This window comes from Microcebus murinus, chromosome 12 (genome assembly GCF_040939455.1).
Source record: "Microcebus murinus isolate Inina chromosome 12, M.murinus_Inina_mat1.0, whole genome shotgun sequence".
NCBI lineage: Eukaryota > Metazoa > Chordata > Mammalia > Primates > Cheirogaleidae > Microcebus > Microcebus murinus.
In genome coordinates this window covers 91,890,214-91,913,765 of record NC_134115.1, presented here as the reverse complement: position 1 = coordinate 91,913,765, position 23,552 = coordinate 91,890,214, and the positions used below count along the sequence as shown (strand labels likewise).

The 23,552-nt window shown below is 52.0% G+C and overlaps 1 protein-coding gene and 1 non-coding gene across 10 annotated transcripts in view; one reads left to right on the top strand and one right to left on the bottom strand.

Annotated features, from left to right (window-relative positions):
* EHMT1 (euchromatic histone lysine methyltransferase 1) overlaps window positions 1-23,552 on the top strand; it is a 153,507-nt gene that overhangs the window by 109,764 nt on the left and 20,191 nt on the right. For 5 of the 9 annotated variants that reach the window (XR_012922152.1, XM_012784411.2, XM_012784412.2 and 2 more), the window contains 9 exons: window positions 1,381-1,491; window positions 1,603-1,746; window positions 3,535-3,761; window positions 4,851-5,018; window positions 6,003-6,085; window positions 7,131-7,237; window positions 8,912-9,034; window positions 16,588-16,689; window positions 18,249-18,353. Coding sequence is in view for 8 of the 9 variants with exons in the window: in XM_012784411.2 (XP_012639865.2) it covers window positions 1,381-1,491; window positions 1,603-1,746; window positions 3,535-3,761; window positions 4,851-5,018; window positions 6,003-6,085; window positions 7,131-7,237; window positions 8,912-9,034; window positions 16,588-16,689; window positions 18,249-18,353 (1,170 nt within the window). In the remaining variant the exon portion in view is untranslated. Of the gene's footprint in view, window positions 1-1,380; window positions 1,492-1,602; window positions 1,747-3,534; window positions 3,762-4,850; window positions 5,019-6,002; window positions 6,086-7,130; window positions 7,238-8,911; window positions 9,035-10,577; window positions 11,411-16,587; window positions 16,690-18,248; window positions 18,354-23,552 lie in introns of those variants that run through there. The other 4 variants (XM_020289586.2, XM_020289587.2, XM_012784419.2 and 1 more) reach the window with 2 other exon arrangements.
* On the bottom strand, window positions 2,710-2,813 carry LOC142874758 (small nucleolar RNA U13). Its single transcript, XR_012922390.1, has one exon. It is a non-coding gene; the product is annotated as a small nucleolar RNA U13 (small nucleolar RNA).

The window sequence follows — 23,552 nt, the reverse complement described above, 5'->3', positions numbered from 1 at the left end:
GTACATGCCCTATTCTGCACCTTTCCAATTTTTGTTCCATAGATACAGGGTGATGCCCAGACTGTCTTAAAAAAAAAAAAAAAACAGGCCAGACGCAGTGGCTCACGCCTGTAATCCTAGCACTCTGGGAGGCCGAGGCGGGCGGATTGCTCGAGGTCAGGAGTTCGAAACCAGCCTGAGCAAGACCGAGACCCCATCTTTACTATAAATAGAAAGAAAATAATTGGCCAACTAATATATATAGAAAAAAATTAGCCAGGCGTGGTGGCGCATGCCTGTAGTCCCAGTTACTCAGGAGGCTGAGGCAGCAGGATTGCTTGAACCCAGGAGTTTGAGGTTGCTGTGAGCTAGGCTGACGCCACGGCACTCACTCTAGCCTGGGCAACAAAGTGAGACTCTGTCTCAAAAAAAAAAAAAAAAAACCAGCACTCCTGGATGATTCTAATACAGTCTCCTTTGGGCATCAGTGAAGCCCTCGTTGCTTTCACAAGTAGATCAATAATGCCACCCAGGCATGTTCTGTGGATTGACGTGTTGATTGTTTCTGTTCTGTTGTTGCAAATGCTGCTTCTTTCTAGACACGTTTGCACTTACTCAGGTAGTCTTAAAAGAAGAAAATGCATCAGTAAGCTTTTGCACTAATTTCTCCAAATTGCTTGCAGTGAAGCTTGCCAGAGCTCAGTGTTGCTGTGTCCAATCCTGCAGACCTCAGGGACCAGCCCACTCTTTCGGGCCACCCGCTGAAAGATGACATTGGATTAGGCAGAATGGAAGAACCGTCATAGGCTTTTTACACTGCATGTCTTTCATTACCAGGAAGTTCAAACATTTCATCAGGTGTTTTGGGCAGACATATGTAGTTCTTTTGTGAATTAACAATAAAAATAAGCAGAGGCTTATTTTTCTGTTGGGCTATTTTTTGCTTCCTATTGGCTGTCAGAGAGTTTTATGTAGCAAACCAGTACCCTTTGTCTGGCACGTTGCAGACACAGCAGCGTCTGGGGTGTCTCCCCCAGAGTGGCCTCTGTGTGCCCCTGGAGGAGCATCCTCAAACTCTGGTCTTCTGGGAACCCTCCAGTGGCTGCATCCCTCAGGCAGCCCCAGGAGACTCTGTTGTCTGTTTCTCGCCCTATGTGGGATGCTCTGGCTGCTCTGGGATATTGGGGGGGGGAGGTCCACGGATTGGCTACCCTGTTCCCTGCTGCTGGCCTGGCCTGGCTGTTCTGCCTGGTGCATCTCCATTTTTCTTCCGTACCCAGGCCAAACCCCCTCTTACCCTGACACTCCCCTTAAGTTCTGCCTGAGATAACCAGCTGGTTCTCTGGTCTGGTGTGTGTGTGTGCCAGTTGCCACTGGTCGTGTGACATCCGTCTTCTGTAGGCTGTGCAGAAGGCAGCGGCATCCTCCAGGGTTCTTAACCCGCCCCCAGCACTGGCAGAAGGCGTGTGCTCAGGAACTCCAGCCAGCCTCGCAAGGCTCCCTGCTCCCTCGGTCAGCCCCCACTTGCTGATCACCCCTGTGTGTCGGGCACCTCCTGGGCCTGGAGGGTGGGAGAGCCGTCCCCTTGTGGCTCCCACCGACCCTGGTCTCATCTGGTTGCAGCTGGGCCGGTGTACCAACAGCGTGGTCAAGTATGAGATGATGCGCCCGTCCAACAAGGCACCCCTCCTGGTGCTGTGTGAAGACCACCGGGGCCGCATGGTGAAGCACCAGTGCTGTCCCGGCTGCGGCTACTTCTGCACAGCGGTAAGAGCCCAGCCCTCCTGGGACCTCCTGTGTCCCCTACAGTACATGCCACCTGGTTGTCAGCACTCGCTCCCACCCTGCGTCCGCCTGCTGCAGGGCCGGCCACCACCCTGAGGTCTTCAGCACCTCACAAACCCCTCACCGCAGCTCTCAAGGTGTCTTGCCCAAGAACTACGTCCCTCCCCATTTCCCTACTCCTGCCAGGGAGCCTTCAGCCTTCCGCAGATGGTGGGACCCTGGCCTGGGCCCTCTCAGCTTCCGCCTCCTCAAGCGGTTGTGGACTCCCTGTCAGAGTAGCGAGCGTCCCTCTCCAGAGCGCAGGCGCTGGCCCCCTTCTAGGGCCTGGTGTCACCAGTTAGTCCTCCATCAAACATCTGTGCTCACCAGTGCCCGGGGCCCCTGAAACGGGCCTCTTCCCCACGAGCACACCTGTGAGCATCTGCGTGTCTGTGTGTGCCCAGGCGGGTGAGCGAGCCAGTGGGTGTGCCTCCGCCGCGTGCACCTGTGGGTGCTGTGGTTACATTTTCCGGCAGCGTCAGATGCCACAGACGCCCTGCAGCGCCTCTGGGGACCTGGGCCAGGAGCGACCATTCTGTGGGGGTTTCTCTTTGGATTTCACACCTTTTGTTCCCTCCCCTGTCTTCAAACATCCTTTTGAGAAGCTGCTTTTCTAGCTTTCTGCAAGAACATGCTGTTCTTACTGCCGTGGGTCCCTCCCGGTGGTTCCCTACAGCCTGTTGTGCCAGACGACGTCCTCCTTGGTGTTCTGTGGCTCATGTCTGTCCCTTCGTCAGCCTGCAGAACACAGGCCTGTTCCAGACCCTTCTTTGGACTTTTCTTTTCGTGCAGCCTCTAGCTCAGGTAGAGCAAGGCCGTGGCCTTTCTGGGTCGCAGGGGTGGGATGGGGGCAGTCAGGTGACTTCTGCCAGGTTTAGCTTTCGTTTTTCTTTTTGTTTTTTGTCATGTCAGACGGATGATGTGCTGACACCATAGCAAGGTTTGAAGGAGGCACACCCCACACATGCACACGAACACCTGACCATCCTGCTGATGAACCACGGAAGGATCAGGCGCGGCTTTCTCTCGGCAGGAGACTAGGGGTACTCTGTGGTGCTCTGTTCTTCCTGCTCACCCGCTGGAGACGGGGAGCCAGCACTGGACTCCCCCAGCCTGGCTGCCAGACTCACTCACTCAGCCAGGCCAGACGTGAGAGGCTGCACCAGCTTAATCATGCTTTGTTTGTTTTTCTGAATATTAACTCTAATTTTTATTTTTATTTATTTATTTATTTATTTTTGAGACAATCTCACTCTGTCGCCCAGGCTAGAGTGTGTCAGTTTCTCCCAACTACATGTCCCCATTGTGGCCTCTACAGCCTGCTATCACAGTACCTAGAACCTTTTATCACACTTGATTATTTGCACATCCATCTTCTTATCTAGACTGAGATTTTTTTCTTTTTGAGACAGAGTCTCACTTTGTTGCCCAGGCTAGAGTGAGTGCCGTGGTGTCAGCCTAGCTCACAGCAACCTCAGACTCCTGGGCTCAAGCAATCCTGCCTCAGCCTCCCGAGTAGCTGGGACTACAGGCATGCACCACCATGCCCAGCTAATTTTTTCTACTTTTGGTAGAGACAGGGTCTCGCTCTTGCTCAGGCTGATCTGGAACTCCTGAGCTCAAACGATCCGCCCACCTGGGCCTCCCAGAGTGCTAGGATTACAGGCATGAGCCACCGCGCCTGGCCAGCCCCAGTTTTTAAAAAGTGATTTTCCCTCTTCTCATCTTTAGGGTAATTTCATGGAGTGTCAACCTGAGAGCAGCATCTCTCACCGTTTCCACAAAGACTGTGCCTCTCGAGTCAACGATGCCAGCTACTGCCCCCACTGTGGGGAGGAGACCTCCAAGGCCAGAGAGGTGACCATAGCGAAGGCGGACACGACCTCCACAGTGACGCCGGTGCCCGGGCAGGACAAAGGCTCGGCCCTGGAGGGCAGGGCTGACACCACCACGGGCAGGTGCTTGACAGGGCGTGGCCAGGCTCTCCAGGTGCTTTACCTGGAGATGGTGCCACCATTGGTCATTACTGATTTGTGCTGTTTCATCCCATAGTCTTTAGCTGACTCTGATGCTCACTGTGAGTGCTAGCATCTCAGAGCCTCACTTCTTGCCTCTGTACGTAGATCTGTTTCAATTGGGATTTATGGGTGCACTTGCCTGTCTCTGGGCCAGTTTTCCCACGACCCTCACTGGTGCAGCTTCACAGTGTTCTGTTGCTGGCATGGTCCTCTGCAGGTGGCTGTCTGTTTGCACCTGAAACAGTGTCAGCTGCTGCAGTCTTCCACTGCAGTGCTTGGCAGTAAGGTTCCAAGGCCCTAGCTGAAGACAAAAAACAATCTAAAAGAATTAGAAGTGTTCATGTTAGATATATATAATTGTCTTCCTAAAAGAATCCAGTAGAAATAGCTGAAAAATTTTTAGAGCTATAAGGGGTCAGTAAGAGGATCAGGTAAGACAGAGACAGCAGAAGGCAGGTGCCTTGTTCCCTCCCAGCGATACTCTGCCAGAAACTAAGATGATGAGAGATGCCCTTTCAGAACAGCAGCAAAACCCATAAGCTACCCAGCAGAAAAAGAGGAAAAAGAACTTAAATATCACATAAAAACTAAAACTTCATTGATGGTCATTTCAAAGAGACTCAGATTGTGGACATACCAAAACTAACAGTTGGAAAGGTATCTATTCCTTCTTATTAATCTGTAAATTTAAGTAAAAATTGCTGTGGGATTTCCTTTTGTGGGGAGGGCAGTGGACTTGATAGATTGAACGTGAAGCTTAATCTTGAGAGAAGGTTTGAACGTGGGGCCTGGAAGTCCTGGAAAAGTTGCTCTCGGTTTTGAGTATCATATTTGAAATGGAAATTTGATTCTGAACCCTAGACAGTTTCGTCCAGGGACTAAGCAGATAGCAAGCAAATTGGCAGTTGTTTTCTTTCAGAAAAGCAGCATACTTAGATTGGATAAGTCATGTTTTATGCTTTCATTGGTTTCCACCAGAAGGTGGTTTTCTGAACGCCAGACTCAGCCTCACCGATTTCCTCCCTGCAGCGCGGCTGGGCCACTGCTGGACGACAAGCCGCACAGCGCAGGCCCCCCGGCGCCTGAGGGCTTTGATCCGTCGGGACCCGCTGGGCTCATCCGGCCGACTCCGGGACTTTCCCAGGGACCAGGGAAGGAGACCTTGGAAAGTGCTCTGATTGCCTTGGACTCGGAAAAGTAAGAACCGATCCGTGATTTTAGAGACGTTTCAGGGCCTATTTTAATCGGTACCGTGTGTTCTGCTCCGTGGCATCACTGCAGCACTTTCTAGCTTTTTGATTAAAGTTGTTCATCAGAACAATTTGTGTATCTTTACCCTATTTGGGGAAGTTTTGCAAGTTACTGTCCTCTTCATTGTGCTAAGAGCCAAAGTCCTAGGTGAGCTCTTAGGACATTTCCCCGGACACTCCTGCGCCTGCCTCAGATGGCCGTTTCCCGGGTCCCTCTCTCATCTGTGCAGTGCAGGGGTCAGACCAGGTGCCCCTTGGCTCACCTGACAGCTCCCAGACATCACACCCTCCTTCTGGCCCGAAATGGGTGGCAGACAAACACTATACCAAGTCTCCTGGGAGGTGAAGCATCGCACTTAACCTTTGGCCTAATAGAGGAATGCTGGTTGTGGCAGATTCCTCTTGCTGTGCCTCTCTGTCCCTGGACAGCTCCTCCCTGGGGCCCCCTCTCCATCTGTCTGTTCCCATCCACAGCCCCTGCTCCCTGCAGGCCCCAGGCTGCTCCCGGCTCCTGCCTTCTTCCCCATCCCCCAGTTACCAACTTAGCTGTCGAGTCAAGGCTTCAAAGCGAACACGCCTGTGTTCCCGGCTCCCGCTGCCCAGGCATCTTCTATACCTGCCGAAGGGGCCCCATGGGACGGCATCGTCACCCCCACGTGAGCAGGCCACCTGCGGTGCCTCCCTTGACCTCACTCACCAAGCGGTGCCTGTACGCTGTGCATGGTCTGACGGTGTGCAGCTCTCATGCTGTGACCAGGGACGGCTGTGCACTGTGGTGGCGGTCTCACTTTCACTGGAAATACTCCAGGACTGGCGGGTCTGGGGCACTTGGCCTTGAGGGACTGGTGGGTGGAGGCACCTGGCCCTTCAGCCTCCAGCTCCTCGCATTGCCTCGTGAGCCCTGCTGACGGCTGCACTGTGCTTTCCACAGGCCCAAGAAGCTTCGCTTCCACCCAAAGCAGCTGTACTTCTCGGCCCGGCAGGGGGAGCTGCAGAAGGTGCTGCTCATGCTGGGTGAGTGCCGGGTGGGGCTCGGGGCGTGTGGGAGAGTGGAGGGGCAGAGGGTATGGTCACCCCTTGTCCCAGGAGGCCAGTCTCGCTCTGTTTTCCTGTTTATGTGGTTCTGCGCCCTCTGATTGGTGCAAGTGGGCTGCCGTGGGGTCCAGCCTTTTCATGGTCCGTACGATGTCAGTGTTCAGTCACTCAGGGTACTAGAAACACTCTTCTTTGAATTTCTCATTTTTAAAAGGGAATTAAATATGTAATTATTAAATCACGCATAAATGTAGATGTGAAAAACAGAACCGGTGGGTTGGGCCCCTTCTGATGTGCAGCGCTGATGGGACGCAGACGTGCAGATATGCTGGCCACAGCGGCAGCACTGCGGGCAAAGCATGGCTCCGTGACGTTTAGATCTGCAACACGTTGTTGCACTTGCATTGTGATAGATAAACCCACGGATTTGCATTTCTGATACCTGAAAACGTGCTTGTTAGAGCCTTCCCCATGGTCATTGTATCTCTGAGCTCATAGCTCTAGGTTTGATTTCTCTGAAATTCACCTTCTCTGGGCTGAACGGGTGATTAAGAAGCCCTTTACCTGACAGTAAGTCATGAAAGAAGCCGCACAGTTTGGTCTAAAAAGAGAGTTTATTTATGTTGACCAACATGGCAGCTTTCATTGTTTTCATCACTCCCATGATGCTAAAGTCACCTCGCTGTGCGGCTGGTCTCTTGGCTCTTGTCCGTTCAGGTCTCCTGGGAGTGGACGTGTGTCCAAGTCATCTGTGTCCGGGCCTCGCTCTGCCCCAGAAGTTTCTGCCTCCATGGCCTCCTCACGGGGCCTGGCGGCCGTGGCAAGAGCGCCAGGCACACACAGAAGAGCCTGCACTGTTGGGTTCGTTCTGACGGCCGGGCCTGCCTGTCACTCCCTGCAGACCTCCCGGGGCCCAGCCAGACAGAGGAGAGGGCGCGTGCTTGGCTTTGCCAGCCTTTCTGATGTCCTCAGGAGGGATCGTGGGCTGCATCTGAATGCCTAGTAAAACCGTGTTTGTTCACAGTTGATGGGATCGACCCCAACTTCAAAATGGAGCACCAGAGCAAGCGCTCACCTCTGCACGCCGCGGCGGAAGCCGGCCACGTGGACATCTGCCACATGCTGGTGCAGGTTCGTCCCAGCCCCTCCCAGGGCTCTTCGCCTGCTCTTCTGTTTCTATCAAAACAAAGACGTGCCAGATACACAGTTCTTACAGCTGAAAACTCACAGGTGCCTCGAGGCGGAAACAGAGACAGCGTTCCTGTCCCTCCCGTCTTGCAGCTGCAGCAGGCTTCCCACCATTCCTTCTGGCATTTGCCGCCACGCTTGAAAATAACAAGTATCATGTGCTTTGCGTGCTCAGTGTGCGGCTGGGCTGACCCTCCTGCAGACGTCCTCCTGCACGGCACTGCGTGGGCCTCGATCTGCACTTTGTTTGTGTTTTTATTTTCTTAAGATTAGCTTCTGTAGAATTTAGCTTTACTTTGCGTAGCTTTACTTTGCCCTCAGACCTGGCAACCTGACGCTGGCTCTGGACTTCCTGTGTTTGAAGCCGGTCTGTGTCCCTCCCCCCACAGCCACACTCCCTGCCGTGTCTTTGATCTCTGACCCCTTCCCTGTGGACCTGCGGTTCTGTCCTGTGGAGCACAACTCGCTTTCCTTGCAGAGCCCTGAGAATCTGTTTTCTTTTTTTTTTTCTCTCTTTTTCTAAGAGACAAAGTTTCACTCTGTTGCCCAGGCTAAAGTGTGATGGCGGCGTCATAGCTCACTGCAGCCCCGAATTCCTGGGCCTCCCAATAGCTGAGACTGCAGGTGTACCACCACGCCTAGCTCATTTTTCTGTTTTTAGTAGAGACAGGCTCTCACTGTGTTGCTCAGGCTGGCCTCAAACTCCTGGCCTCAAGTGATCCTCCTGCCTTGGCCTCCCAGAGTGCTGGGATTACAGGCATGAGCCACAGTGCCCAGCCCCTGAGAATCTTAACCCACTTCTTAGCCTTTATGAATTATACCTGGTTTCCCACATATATGTACACATACCACTTTAGGCCTCTTTAAAAATTTCTTACTTAATTATGCTACTTTTGCTTTTTAATTGCTAGTAGTAAAATCAATACTATTTTCAACCTTTCTTCATAGCATTTATTTTATATGCTAACTGTTAGCTCTTAGTATATTAGTCTAAGAAGTCAGACAGTTTTTCCCCTGTGGAGAAGAGGTTTCAACTGCCAAACAGCTGATTTCCTTTTAACACACAACCAATTTTAATGTTGGGGGCTTCTTAAGTTTCACAAAAACAAAAATTTACCTATGTATGCCTGCTAGTCTTTCAAGTTTCTCACTTTATTGGGAAAATTGGAATTGCTCCAAAGTACACGCTACTAGAAATTAGTTTGGGTTCCCCTCATTTCACAAGCTCTGAGACAGCGAGACATGGTGGCAGTGGAGCCCGAGGGCTGGGTCTGCGGGCCCCTTGCCGAAGCCCCCGTCCCCTCCACTCTGCCTGCTGTGGAAGGTAATTGTTGTCCCCCTCTCTCCTGAAGGTGTTGTCACACTGCTGCGCTGTGAACATTTCCTATCAGATTAATCCAAAAGTGAAATGAAATCTAGCAAAAATACTCTGCTTTGGACTAAAAGCTTGATCATAACAGAGTAATTAAGTTTTTGAATACTTTTTTAGAAGACTCAGACATAGTTGATCAGTCAAACGATTTTAACGTAGCTATCTTTCAAAGGTGGAAGCATGTAACTCATGTCCTCACCAGGTGGGGAGGAGCCCTCCCACACACTGAACTGTCGTTTTGTCAGGCGGGCGCTAATATCGACACCTGCTCGGAGGACCAGAGGACCCCGTTGATGGAGGCAGCAGAGAACAACCACCTGGACGCAGTGAAGTACCTCATCAAGGCTGGGGCGCAGGTGGACCCTAAGGTAGGTGCCTGTCAGAGTCAGTCCTGTGTGCATACGTTTCTCAGAGGTGTGAGCAGGGGCTGCTCCCTACAGCAGCAACTTCAGGAGTTGTCAGCCTCCATATGCTCACCCAGTTGTCCAGAAGTAGTTTCTTCACCTGACTTGGTTACCTGGTCTATTAGTGAAACCGTGAGTGAGCTCTAGATCCGCAGTGCCTGGCGGTGGACAGATCGGCCAAGAAGGGGTTTGCGGTGCGGAAGCCTATGGCTCCCTTCCTTGGTACACTCTCCTCTGTCTTCCACCCAGGGCAACTAGCAAGAAGAAGAAATAAAAGGCAGTCAAATTGGAAAGGAAGAAGTAAAATTGTTCACGGATGACGTGATCTTTACGTACAAAACCCTAAAGAAACCACAAAAATATTGTTAGCTAATAAACTAGTTCAGCAAAGTAGCAGGATACAAAACATAAAAATCAGTTTTATTTCTGTGTACCTGCAATGAAGTATTCATTAAAAGACTTAATACAGTTAAAATGATATTAATAATACTACCCAAAGCAATCTACAGTTTCCATGAAATTACTGTTAAAATCCCAACACAGTATTTTTTATAAATGTAGAAAAATTCATCCTGAATTTCTTTATCTTTCTTTTTTTCTTTCTTTCTTTCTGTCTTTCTTTTTTTTTTTGAGATAGGGTCTAACTCTGTTGCCCAGGCTGGAGTGTAGTGGTGCCATCAAAGCTCACTGTAGCCTCAAACTCTTGGGCCCAGGCAATCCTCCTGCCTCAGCCTCCTGAATAGCTGGGACTACAGGCATACACCAACCATGCCCAGCTACTTTTTCTATTTTTTGTAGAGATGGGGTCTCGCTATTGTCCAGGCTTGTTTCGAACTCCTGGCCTCCAGTGATCCTCCTGCCTCGGCCTCCCACAGTGCTGGGATTACAGGTGTGAGCCACCGTGGCCAGTCCTAAAATTCTTATAGAATCTCAAGGGACCTGGGCCAAAATTTTTGAAAAGAACAAAGTTGGAGAACCCATACTTCCTTATTTCACAGCTTACTATATAAAGCTGTAGTAATGAAAACTGTATGGTACTGACATAAAGACAAATACAGACCAATGGAATAAAATAAGAAGCCCAGATCTAAACCCTTGCATATATGGTCAGTTGATTTTCGGCAAGGTGAAAAAACCCTTTGATGTGAAAAAGACAGTCATTTCAATAAATGGTGCTGGGAAAACTAGGTGGCCACATGCAAAATAAAGAGGTTGGACCCTTACCTAACACCATATTCAAATATTCATGGAAAATAGATCAAAGACCTGTACTTAAGAGCTAAAACTATGAAACTTTTAGAAGGGGGGGGAAGGCTTTCATGACATTGGACTTGGCAATGATTTCTTGGATATGACACCACAAGCACAATCAAAAAAAAATAAACTTTATCAAAATTAAAAACTTGCTCATCAAAGGATACTATCAAGAGAGTGAAAAGACAAGGCAAAATGTATTTGCAAATCCTGTATCTGATCAGGGTTTGTGATCCAGAATACATTTCTACAGCTTAGCAACAAAGAAACCAAACAATCCAGTAAAATAATGGGCAAAGGATTTGAACAGACACTTCTGCAGAGAAGACAAGTGGCCACGCCACAGTGGCACGTGGACAGGCGTGCTCGGGTCTACGAGTATGAGGCGACCGCAGATAACAGCCACGTGAGACGGCACCTCACGCCCGTGTGGACAGCCACAGTCTGGAACTGCACAGGGAGTGTTGGTGAGGTGTGGAGGAGTTGGTGCCCTCACGCCGCGCTGGTGGGAGTGTGAGCTACCTCGATGGCGGAAAACAGACTAGCACAGGATCGACATGTGACCCGCAATACCGTCCTAGGCAGAGGCCCAGAGGAACGAGGGCAGGGACAGGCGCAGGTCTTGGCGTGACCCCGGTCACTGCATCACTGCTCATGGTAGCCGGAAACTGCCCACCACAGGGGTGGGAAACGTGTGGTCTCTCTGTGCAGTGGGATCACTCTTAGCCACAAAAAGCTGTGGTCTTCTGACACGCGCCCAGCACGGGTGGGTCTTGACGTCACGCTGAGCGAGCGAACCCAGACACAGCAGGACAAGCGCTGTTAGGTTCCAATTACACGGGGTGCCCGGAGCCGTCAAATTCCTGGGGACAGAGAGTTGGTTGGAGGTGCCAGGGCTGAGGGCAGAGGCTGTGTTACTGCTTTGTGGTCACAGAGTTACTGTTGGGGATGGTAAACAAGTTTTGGAAATAGTGGGATGGTTGCACATTGTTAATGTAATTAGTGCCACTGAATTGCACACTTAAAAATGGTTAAAATGGAAAGTTTTATGTCATATATTTCCACAATAAAAAAATGTGAAAACAATTCTTATAGTCATTTGATCAGTACACACTTTTTTAAACATAAGGGCTCATACCCTCCATACTGATCTGTCAGCTCCTTTTCACATCAAAGCAAATTTTCTCTGTTTTCATGTTGTTAAATATTCTGTAACATCACTTCAAATGGGTCATTGATATTTCATGATATAATTGTATTGGTTTTAGTCAGTTTTGCGTATTGATTAATATTTATCTCATTTTCAATGTCTTTTATAAACAGTTCTTCAATGAACGTTTTCATAGCTAAATATTTGCACATATTTGACTTCTTTAGGGCAGATTTCTGGGTGTGGAATTGCTGGATCAAAACATATAAACATCTCCAAGACTTTTTCTGCCTCTTTCTAAACTGCTCCAGGTGTGCCTGAGCACCTGTCTCCCACCTGACCAGACTGTACCAGTGGTGCCCGAGCACCTGTCTCCCACCCAACCACACTGCTCCAGGTGTGCCTGAGCACCTGTCTCCCACCCGACCACACTGCTCCAGGTGTGCCTGAGCACCTGTCTCCCACCCGACCACACTGCTCCAGGTGTGCCTGAGCACCTGTCTCCCACCTGACCACACTGCTCCAGGTGTGCCTGAGCACCTGTCTCCCACCTGACCAGACTGTTCCAGGTGTACCTGAGCACCTGTCTCCCACCTGACCAGACTGCTCCAGCACCTGCCACCTGACCGGTGCCATCACAGGTTCATGATAACAGCTGGATTTGCACAGTGTTGGGTGGTGGTCTTTACTATTTGCTCTTTTAAAGTCAACATTTTTTTGTATGTTGTATATAGTTATTCACCTATGTTACAAATATATTTTTTCAAGTTGATGTTTAGTCCTTTATCTTGGTTTTCATGGCTCTTGAGATGTGGCAGCCTTAATTTTTCTATGAATAGCTGTAGATAACTACTGGTGATCCTTGGCATCATGCTAGGGGACAAGGCTCCATGCTTGCCCTGCTGTTTGCCTGGGGACAGTTCCAGACCTCGCCTCAGGGAGCTGTTGTCTGAGCAGAGCTCCACCAAGCTGAAGAAACTAGAGACTGGAGGAGTTCGGGGCTTTGCTAAAGCAGCTGAAACCTGGGGGACAGAGCTGGAGAGGAGCTGCAGGCCCAGCGGTACTGTTGGCGCAGATCTTTGACGTGGGAATTCGTGGCTGAGCTGAGCAGCACATGGGACGCTGCAGGCAACAGGTTAGGGTGGAAATGATGACTGGTCCATAGACCTCGACTGATCTGCAGAACAGACTGTAGTACAGCACCAAACTGTCCACCGTGTACACTTAGAGTCCCAGAAAGACAGGAGAGAGAGAACCCGGTAGAAAAAGTGTATTGAAGAAATAATGGTCATAAAATTTCCAAATTTGGAAAAAACAGCAACTTACAGGTCCAAGAAACTCAGCAAACCCCAAACAAGGTAAATAAATAAATAATTACACCTAAATACATCATGCTTAAACTGTTGAAAATCAGCCATAAAGAGAACATTTTTAAAAATAGCCAGAGAGGCTGGGCGCAGTGGCTCACTCCTGTAATCTCAGCACTCTGGGAGGCTAAGGTGGGTGAATTGTTTGAGCTCAGGAGTTCAAGACCAGCCTGAGCAAGATTGTGACCCTATCTCTACTAAAAAAAAAAAAATACCAGAAATTAACTGGACAACTAAAAATATATAGAGAAAAAATTAGCCAGGCATGGTGGTGCATGCCTGTAGTCCCAGCTACTCAGGAGGCTGAGGCAGGAGGATCCCTTGAGCCCAGCAGTTTGAGGTTGCAGTGAGCTAGGCTGACACCACAGCACTCTAGCCCAGGCAACAGAATGAGACTCTGTTTCAAATAATAATAATAAAAATAGCCAGAGTAAAGCAGTACATTACATATGTAGGCAAATGACTTATAAAACGATACTGACCTCCCGTGTGAAATGGAGGCCAAAGGATAGGGAAATGAGGACTTCATTGTGTTAAAAGAAAAACCTAAAAGGAAAAAGGTGAACTGGGAGTCCTACATCCAGTAAAAATATTTTTCAAAAAATGAGGGTGACTGGGAGGCCGAGGCGGGCAGATTGCTCGAGGTCAGGAGTTCGAAACCAGCCTGAGCAAGAGTGAGATCCCGTCTCTACTATAAATAGAAAGAAATTAATTGGCCAACTAACATATATAGAAAAAATTAGCCGGGCATGGTGGCGCATGCCTGTGGTCCCAGCTACTCGGGAGGCTGAGGCAGCATTGCTTGAGCCCAGGAGTTTGAGGTTGCTGTGAGCTAGGCTGACACCACGGCACTCACTCTAGCCTGGGCAACAAAGTGAGACTCTGTCTCAAAAAAAAAAAAAAAGAGGGTGAAATAAAACATATTCTGGTTAAAACAAAAGCTGGTAAGATTCGGTAGCAAATTTGCACTGAAAGGGACACTGAGGCTCCAGAAGGAAAAGGTAGGCCTGAAAATGAAGGAAAAACATGAGAAGTGGCCAGTATGAAGGTTTTCCCTATAAATTTTCTAGAGGACGAGAGAGCATTTAAAGCAAGGATAATATCACAAGGTAGCGTGTGCACAAAGGCAGCACCCACCACTTAGCATGTCGGTGGGTTCTCAAACTGCAACTTCCAGCGGAAGGGCGTCCCAGGAAACACGCTTGCTACGGGCTTACGGAATAGACGGGAGTTCAGAGCGTGAGGTAGTGTGCAGTGCTTTCAGAATGTGTCTAGCAGGTTTTCCCGTCCTCACTGGGTGACCCCCCCCAAAATAGTTTGTAAAATAAATAAAAAAAGAACGTGAGATACAGCTTTATGGAAAAATAAGCTAATAGAGAAAGTGAAACGAAAATAATGAAAAATAATCTATGCCATTGAAATGCTGGAAGGAGAATTAAAACAGGTAGAAACCAATTGCCGGCAACCAGTTTGAGCCCGGCCCTGCCAGCAGTCACACTGGGGTGCAGATTGCACCCCGCGGGGAGAGGCCGAGGTCTCGTCTGACTGGATGAAGAGCAGGAACCAGCCCTATCCTGCACGCACTGCGTTAGATGTGCAGACGCAGGCATGAGAGCAGGAAGCTGGACAGGCGTGCGCTGTGCAGACAGTGAGCGTGGGCATCCGAGGGGAATGGCAACATTATAAAACTCTGAGGAAGCAGTGAGGAATGTCATCTTTGTGGTTTGGGTACAAGGAAGGATTTCTTAAACAAGACGCATAAACGTGCAAAAATGATTGATAAAGTTAAATGCATTAAAATTTTAGAATTTCTGTTGGACAAGAAGATGTAACGGTGTGCGTAGAGCAGTCGCAGCCTGGGACAGGCCTTACAGCACCCTGGCAGAGACCCTGTCCGAAAACGATCGCAAATAAGAAAGAATGAAGAAAACTGGCCAAAGAACATAACCAGGCTGTTCACAGGAGACGAAACACAAGGGACCGATAAGCAAGGGGGATGGTTCTCAGCCTTTTGAAAACAAGCCTGAGACACCATTTCATAGTCATCGAATTACATAAAACATACATGTTGGAGATGCCCGGCGTGGACAGCAGCTGTAGGCCACTCTGACTGCTGCCGGTGGGGCTTGTGGACCCCCCCCCCACCCCCCGGGAGTGGTGGTCGCTGCTAGTCATGGTGAAGCCATGCATTGCCTGGTACGCAGCCACTCTCAGGAGATGCCCGTGTAACCCTGCACATGGAACCAGGGAAACATGCTGTGGTAGTCAGTGCACGCTCAGCAAAAAGTCAGAAACAGCTGACTGTTCTATATAAGGCGGATATAGTTTGATATCCTCTGAAATAAGGGAGCAGGTGCTACCTGTTGTCTGTAAGGATAAATCTCAAAAACATAACGGAACACTAAATAGGAATTGAGGAAGGGCGTGCAATATGGCGATATTGGACAGTTCATGGACAGTTGGTACAGGCAATTTAAAAACACGGAAGACCAGCGTGTGTGGGTACGGACACAGTACCTGAGTGTCAGGTGTGTCAGGATGATAAATGACATGTCCAGGACAGTGACCTTTCTCCTGGGAACAGGAGCCGCCGTGTGGGCTGTTCCGTGGGACAGGTGGGGTTGTGGGGCTGGTGTCAGGAGCTCCTATGTGGGTGCCTGGACTTTGGAACTAGCTGCCACCCCCTCCCACCACCCTCCTCAGGGCTCGTTCCCACAGGGGTCTCCACTCTGCCGCCCCCACCTCACCCTCCCCTCCCAAGGACCCCTGTGGCCTCTCCTCACCTTCCCCTCCCCCCTCTGGGGCCTGGCCACGCCCCCCGGGACACCCCCTCCCCAAGCGTGTGTTCACCTGGACGAGGCACAGCTTTGGGGCCTGCTGGGCGCCTGCCTCTGCCCTGAGCCTGCACACCCCCAGGGCATCTCAGCTGGGCTTCCCAGTGACCAAGGATGTTTGAAAGGAATGAGACTCAGACCAACAGCCGTGCGTTGCATGTGGTTAAACAATAAGCCAGCACCACTGTTAGGGGGATCACTGTGCAGGCTTTTCTGGAGAAAGGGATGTCCTGCGAACACCGTTTGATTGGAAATAAAGATGTGCGTTAAAATCTAGGATTGCCGCCCCGGCAGTAGGAAAGAGGGAGAGGAAGGTGGTAAACATGATCAGCACAAAGACAGGGTTGGAGAGAAAAGAAAGAGAACCCGGCGGGGAGAGGATGGTGTGGGCGTGTCTGAGGGGTCCTTGTGCTGCGCCCAGGCAGGACAGGCGCCCTCCGGCGGTGCCGCTTTGGTGGCCCTGGCTCCCTGGCCTCTTCCCGAGCTGCCTGGGTCCGGCCCTTCCCTTGTGGTTTTCTCCCCACTTTGAGATGGTTTGGGCGGTGCGATCCATTCAGTGTTCTTGAGAACACAGCTGGCAGCTCAAGAGAAGGCCTGCCCAGCAGCCGGAGGACACGGACACAGGCAGGCCGCTCACCCTGGTCTCCTGCGCCTCCCGCCACCAGTCACTGTGAGCCCTGTTGCACTCGGGCATCTCTTCCTGGGTCATCTGCACTATTTTAAACCTGCTGTGTGGCCCTGAGCCCACAGGGGCCCGGAAGGAGTGGCAGGTGGCTGGGTGGCCTTGGGAGACACCTGGGTCACCTGTCACTGCAGGGGTAGCGGCGGCACCTCGTGGCAGGGAGCAGAGTTCTGTCCTGCACGCTGAAGGCAGCATGCTTTCTTTGGCTCTAAATGGCGTTCATGTTGCAGGATGCAGAAGGCTCCACGTGTTTGCACCTGGCGGCCAAGAAAGGCCACTATGACGTGGTTCAGTATCTGCTTTCGAACGGACAGATGGACGTCAACTGCCAGGTAAGGGTGCCCCCTCTCACAGCAGCCACCGTGGCCAGCTGGCCGGCCACTGTCCCCTTCCACATCCGCCGGCCCAGCTTCCTCCACCGCTCCCATTTGCACCCGGAGGGTTCGCTCATGAGGCCCCGGAAGGTCTCGTCCCTCCCCACTTGCCTGGTGTCTGCCTAGGCTGCCCTGGCCCCCACCAGGCCTGTGTCTAGACGGCACCACCTGTGCCCCTGCCAGCCCCCGCCCTCCCTCCAGGGCACCCAGCTCCTTTCCCTCCCTCCCTGCCTGTCCTTGCACTGGCCGCCGTCTCCCGTGTGTGTGTGTGTGTGTGTGTGTGTGTGTGTGTGTGTGTGTGTGGTCCGCCCGCTGTCAGCAGCACGTGGCGGGCTCTGGTGTGCTCACCTGCGCTGTGGTCTGTGGTACCCAATCAGCACCTGGCACAGGGTAGGTGCCTGGAGGTGTCTGTCGCTCGAGTGAGCCACGGCAAAGACCAAGGAAGGGCGGCGCCAGGCTGTCAGAGGGCACCAGGGTCCCCACTGCAAACTGTCGGGTCTGGGACGCGTCTCCTTTTCCGCACAAGCTCCTCCCCCTGGGGGGCTCTGTGTGTCCTTAGCCAGGCTTCGCCCGCCCAGTGTCACACCGGCTCCCGTGCCGTCGTGACCACGGGGATGTCCAGACAGACCCGGAGCAGCAGCTCCCTGTGCAGTGCTCCCTGGCGCACAGCCTCGCATCCACCCCGATAGTCATGGGTGGGCCCCTCCCTGCTCTCGAGTCTGCACACCCCCACTTGTGTTCTGCTCCTCTCCTGCCCACCTAGCCGGGTGGCTGTGAGTCCCTGGGGCTGGGCTCTGGGAGGCGGCGCTGTGTCGTCCTGCAGTGTCCCCAGGACCTGCCGGGAGATGGAACGTCGCCGTGGGCTGCTGTGTCTGCAGGGCCCCCGGGTGTGGGTGTGACAGCCGTCCTCTTAGAGGTGTTGGGGGCAGGCTGAGGTTTTGCCTCCAGACTAGGAACTGACAGCATGACACTCGGCTCCTACAAAGTCTCCTTTTCTGTGGCTTGAATGAAGTTCCCCAGGACCGGGGTGGGGGCTTAGGCGCAGTTGGGGGAGGCCCTTCCAGAAGAGGTGGGAGTATTGGTCTCCACGCCTGGGTGTGCGCCCGTCTCGGCTGCTGCTCTGGGGCCAGCGCTGTTGTCCGGGACGGAAGGGGAGCTCTGGCAAGCAGGGTCCACTGACGGGGACTGACGGTGCTCTGCCTGCTTGCCTTGCAGAGTTTCCGTTCCCTCGCTCACGCTGCTAGAACACACGTGCTCAGGGTGCTGGTGCTACCCCAGAGGCACGCGACTGAGAGCGGGTGGGGTGGCTGCAGTCCCACTCCCCCGGGCAGCAGGTGCTGTGTTGTGTGGTCAGACCCGGTTCCGGTTCTGCCTTGTCCTGCACTCAGTGAACTACCTGGGGTAGCGCAGCAAGGCCTGGTCCCGAGTCCTGGGATGTCTCAGCACGAGCCCTCCTTGTCACCTGAGGTTGCTCATTTCTGCCCGTGCCAGGTTTCGTTTCCTTCTTTTGAAATTAGGATGATGGAGGCTGGACGCCCATGATCTGGGCCACTGAGTACAAGCACGTGGACCTCGTGAAGCTGCTGCTGTCCAAGGGCTCGGACATCAACATCCGGGACAACGTGAGTCTCCTCCTGCGTCTCGGGCCCCCAGCGAGCAGCGTCCGGCTGGAGGATGGGAGCACCGTTTAGGGGTGGCGTCCTCCTCCGGAAGGTTCCTTTTTCTCAAAAGCAGAACCCAAGCGCGTGGTGGCACCTCCGACCTCTCTGTGTCAGTGGCCACCAGCCCAGCAGGGTTTCCCGTGGCTGTTTCGTGCTGGGTTTAACAGAGGAGGGTGCAATGCCCGGGCAGACGCGGACCCTTGTAGTCAGGGACTGGCAGCCTCGTGTGCAGGCCGTGGCTACCACCGGCTCCCCCTATACGCGCTACCTTAGGAGGGAAAGAAGGAAAAGTGAAGGGTTGATCCTGTTGTGGTTTCCGTACTATCAGTTAAGGTGTGTGTTGGTGGTGAGGGTTGCAGGGTTTGGAGTCTGGGTGAGACCGGCCTGTCCTTCTGGGTGGCTCCTGTCAGCCCAGAAGGGCAGCAGCAGGTGGCTCTGATTACCCTGAAGGGGAGGAGTCACTGGCAGGTCTGCAGGGCCTGCAGGACCAGCGGGATTGCTGGAGGTTGAGTGTGGGTGTGGTGCAGCCTCTGGAAGGTGGGGTCTGGTGGGCTGTGCTGGCCGCAGCCCCCCGGTCAGCCGAAGAGCGCGTCCACCTTTGCCGAGAGTCTCCAGAAGCCTCCGGTGGAAAGTCCAACCACAAATAGACTCATTAAATTGATAAAAAGAAGGTTTGGCAGAAGAAAGATGACTTCTGAAAGAGCACCGTGAGGTGCCATGTGTTGGGGAGGCTGGTGGCCCTGCTGGGGACAGCCGGTCCCCGGCCTTGTGGCTCTGTGGTGGCCGCAGGCCTGAGCGTGGGGCCTCCTCGGCTGGCAGCAAGCGGTCCCTCATCCCACCAGTGGATGGTGGCACCACGCGAGAGGAGCCGTGGGCACGTGCGGCAGCGGGGGGGGGGTTTGTACAAGGGGAGCAGAGCAGGAGGAAAAGTCTCGCGTCGTCACACAGGCCGTGGCTTCCTTGCCTACGCTGCCGCCTCGCTCGGGGACAGGGTCGGGGGAGGGCGGCTGAAGTCCCCGCCTGCTGCACTGCTGCCACCATGGCCATGGGCAGCGCAGAGCCCGGCCAGGGTCAGCGGGTCAGCTCTGGTGCTGAGGGCCATTCCGGTGATCTGGAGGCACTGATTAAATTCCAAGCTTGTGGTTTATGTGTCGAAACACTTTGTTATTTTAACCACTTTATCGGTGCATGGTGGGTAGACTGCACGTGTTCAGAGTGTGCAGCTGGGTGAGTCCAACACCAGAAACCGTCGCCACATCAAGATAGTGAATACCTCCCTCCTTCACTTCTAGAAGTTTCCTTCTGCCACTCCCGGCCCATGCCAGCTGTCCGTGCGTGGCCTTTTTCCACTGCAGATTAGGTGGCACGTTTTCGTTTCGTGGGAAAGGAACTGACACCTGGTGATGTTTTCAAACAGCTCATTCTGTGCCTCCTCCACGCCACCGTGTCAGCGTCCCTTCTTCTCGTGACCCGGAGCATTTCCGTGTGTGGACGGGTCACAGCTAATCCTGCACCTGCGGGCGGACGTCTGGAGGTTCCGAGTTTAGGGCTGTTACAAGTTGATCTGCTGTGAACGTTCTTGCATTCGTTTCTCTTGATTCAATGCCTAGGGGTAGAATCCCTGGGTCGCGGCGAGCGAGTGACTTACTGTAAGAAACTGTTCTGCTCCTACACATTCTCCCCAGCACTGCGTGTGGTCAGTCTTTTCGGTTTCAGCCACCTTAGCAGGTGTATCGTGATGTCATCGTGGCTTTGATTTTCCTTTCTGTAAGGACGAGTGATGTTGAGCATCTTTTTATAAGCTCATTTGGTATCCATACATCTTTGGTGAAGGGTCTGCTCAAATCTTTTGCTTGTTTTTTATTGGGTGGCTTATTTTATTCTTGAGTTTTGAGAATTTATTTTGTATTCTGAATACAAGTCCTTTATCAGACATATACTTGACAAATCTGTCTTTGGAAGAGCAGAAGTTATTTAATTTTGATAAAGTCCAGTTTATCAGTTTCGTTTAATAGATCCTACTTGTGGTATTCTTTTAAAGAAATCGTTGCCTGACATTTTCTCATAATCGTTTTGTGGTTTTAGGTGTTGCGTTTAGGTCTGAGATCTATGAGGAGTTAGTTTCTGTGTCTGGCGTGGGGCACAAGTGGATGTCCAGGTGTCCCAGCCCCGCCTGTTGAGGAGCGCTCCTCGCTCCCCAGGGCTCACCTGGCACCTTTGTCCACATATGTGTGAGTCGTTCCGGGCTCTCCTCTGCCTTGCTGACCGTCTGTCTGGACACCAGCGCCGTGCTGTCCTGGCGGATGTGGCTTTGCAGTGGCTCACGAAGCCACGGAGCAGAAGAGCCTTCCGTGGCACCTTCCCCTTCTCTACCAAACTTCATGCTGATACTCTTACGCATCTGACCCACACATGCGATTCAAACACAATAACCATGTTTTTATTTTGTTTGGACAGTCGATAGTCTCTTAAAAAGGTGGTGTTGATAAAAAAGCCTCACTTGCCCCTGTGGTCCCCACGTGGACCTGCCTTCCCATCGACGCGCATTCCTCCGCTCAGCTCCCTTGCGCTGGCATTTCTGGAGCTCTTGGTCTGCTCCCGATGAATTCTTTCAGCTTCTTAATGTCTAGAAAGTCCTTGATTTGCTTTCATTTTTGAGAACATGGTTTTACCAGGTATAGAATTCTCAGTGGCTTTGTGTTTCTTTCAGTGCCTTAAGTGTGTTACTTCCCTGGGTTCTTACTCCCAGTAATGAGGAATCTGTTGTCATCCTTGTCTTTATTTCTCTGTATGCAGCTTGCCTTTTTCCTTACGGCTGTTTGTTTTCTAGAGACAGAGTCTCGCCCTGCTGCCCAGACTGGAATGCCCTGGAGCAGCCACAGCTCACTCAACCTCCAACTCCTGGGCTCAAACGATCCTCCTACCTCAGCCTCCCAACTGGCTGGGCCTACAGGCGCCACAACCATGCCTGGCTAATCTTTTTTATCTTTCGTAGAGGTGGGGTCTCACCTTGTTGCCCAGGCTGGTCTTGGACTCCTGGGCTCAAGTGATCCTCCTGCCTCGGCCTCCCACAGTGCTGGGATCACAGGTGTGAGTCACTGTGCCCAGTTATGGATATTTCAAAGATTTTTTCTTTGTCACTAGATTTTAGCAATTTTATCATCCATGTGTGTTGGTGTTATTTTACTTGTGCTTAGAGTTCATTGAGCTTCTTGGATCTGTCAATTTAGGGTTTTTGTCAAATTTGGAGATTTTCCGATTATTATTTCTTCCAGTGTGTTTTTTGCCTCCCACCCCTTTGCAGGCATTCTAGTTATGGATGTTCCAGACAGCTTGGAGCTGTTCCACAGCTCACTGATGCTCTTTTCAATTTTTAAAAATTATTTTTTTACCCTGTCATTCAGTTTAGCTGGTTTTTATTGGTGTAGCTTTCAATTCACTGAATTTTTTCTTCTGCAGTGCAACTTGTGACGTTAACCCCATCCAGTGTGTTTTCATTTCAGGCATTGTGGTTTTCAGCTCTGAAAGTTCCGTTGGAGTCTTTTAAATATTTTCTGACATGTCTTTCCTTCACCGTTGGACACGCGGAGCGTAGTCTCACCGGCCTCGTCTGCTGATCCAGCGTCCCCGTAGCTCTGGGCTTGCACGTACGGCTTTTTCTCCTCATCACGGGTCGTGTTTCCTGCTGCTTTGATTGCTGTTAGCCTTTGACTGGATGCCAGAAGGTGTGAATTTTACCTTGTAGGGTGCTGGGGATTTTTATCCTCTTGTCAGTATTCTTGAGCTTTGTTCCAAGAAGCAGTTAAGTTACTTGAAATCAGTCTGATGTTGGATTTTGCTTTTCAGATTTGTTAGGTGGGTCTGGTGCCACTTAGGCTGGTCCCTCCTGTGCCCTCCAGTGTTTCTTCCCTGGCTGGAGGAACGGCCCTGCTTTGGGGCGTGTCCTTGCAGGCCGTGGCCGCCACCGATGGCTGTCCCAGCAGGGATCCACTGGCCTCTTCCCAAGCTCCGGCCTCTGTCCTGAGCACCCAGGGCCTGGCCGGGTCCTGCCTGTGCCGTGGCGGAGTCCTGTCCGTCCCCATCCCTGTCCCCCCACCCCCCGCAGTGACCGGCATCTCAGACCCCCCCTGCCCCACCTCTTAGGGACCATGGTCTGCGTTAGGCACCTCTGCGGAAAGCAGAAGTCACCTCTGTTGTTTTCAAGGTAGGAGTGCTGGAAAGGTGTGAGCCAGTCCTGTCACAGCTGAGCAGCAGACTTCAGAAAGGCTGGGTGGCTGAACCACCCTCAGGGTGGGCAGCTGGAAGGTCTCAGAAATGTAATTCTGGCCTTGAAACCATAAATCATTCTGATAAAAGAAAAAGAATAAAATCCCCCAAGGAAACAGCACTTTGTTCAGGGAACTTCCGCATGCATGGAGGATGGAAACCAGAAACAAAGACCAGAGAGAGAACTGCTAAGAATAACATCAGAGGAGAATGCCCCAGATAAGCTGAGGTTTTCCAGAAAATACTGAGGTTGACAAAAGGAGTTTGCTTTTAGTTTTCTCTTTTAGAAACAGGGGAAACAATTAAGCCTGTGCTTGGGGCTGGGAGCGGTTTGCTGCTGAGGGCAGTGGAGACAGGCCCTCGGCTTCGTTTTGCTTTTATCTTTTTAAATGTTCATTGAGCTGAAAAGCACTGATTTTACCTCACAGTGTGGAAATTGGTGGGGGGGGGGACCATGTGAGAGCACCAGGTGCTCCTTCCCTGGAGAAGGCACCCTGAGGTCCGCAGAGCGTCCCTGGGGTGGCCACCGGGTGGGCTGAGGCCTGCCCCGGGGAGAGCAGGTTCTGGGCAGAAGCGCGCCAGCCGTCCAGGGCAGACCGGGGAGCGAGGGTCTGCAGGAAGAGGCTACAGGTGCGCGCCGGATCTGCGGGGGTGCCGAGCCTCCTGCAGCGCCTGGAACGGGTGACGGTCAGGCCCAGCTCTGCTGTGGTGTCTGTGACAATCACTGATGATTCCGGAAGGAAGGTGGCCCTGGGGAGCCTATCCACTCGGAGGCTGCCTGTGGAGGAGAGGCCACCCCAGGGCAGCGACACGCTCACATCCTGTAACCCCACGGGCCCTAGAGAAATTCTCACGTCAGAAATGGAAAAGCACGCACGTGCTCACTGGCACTCA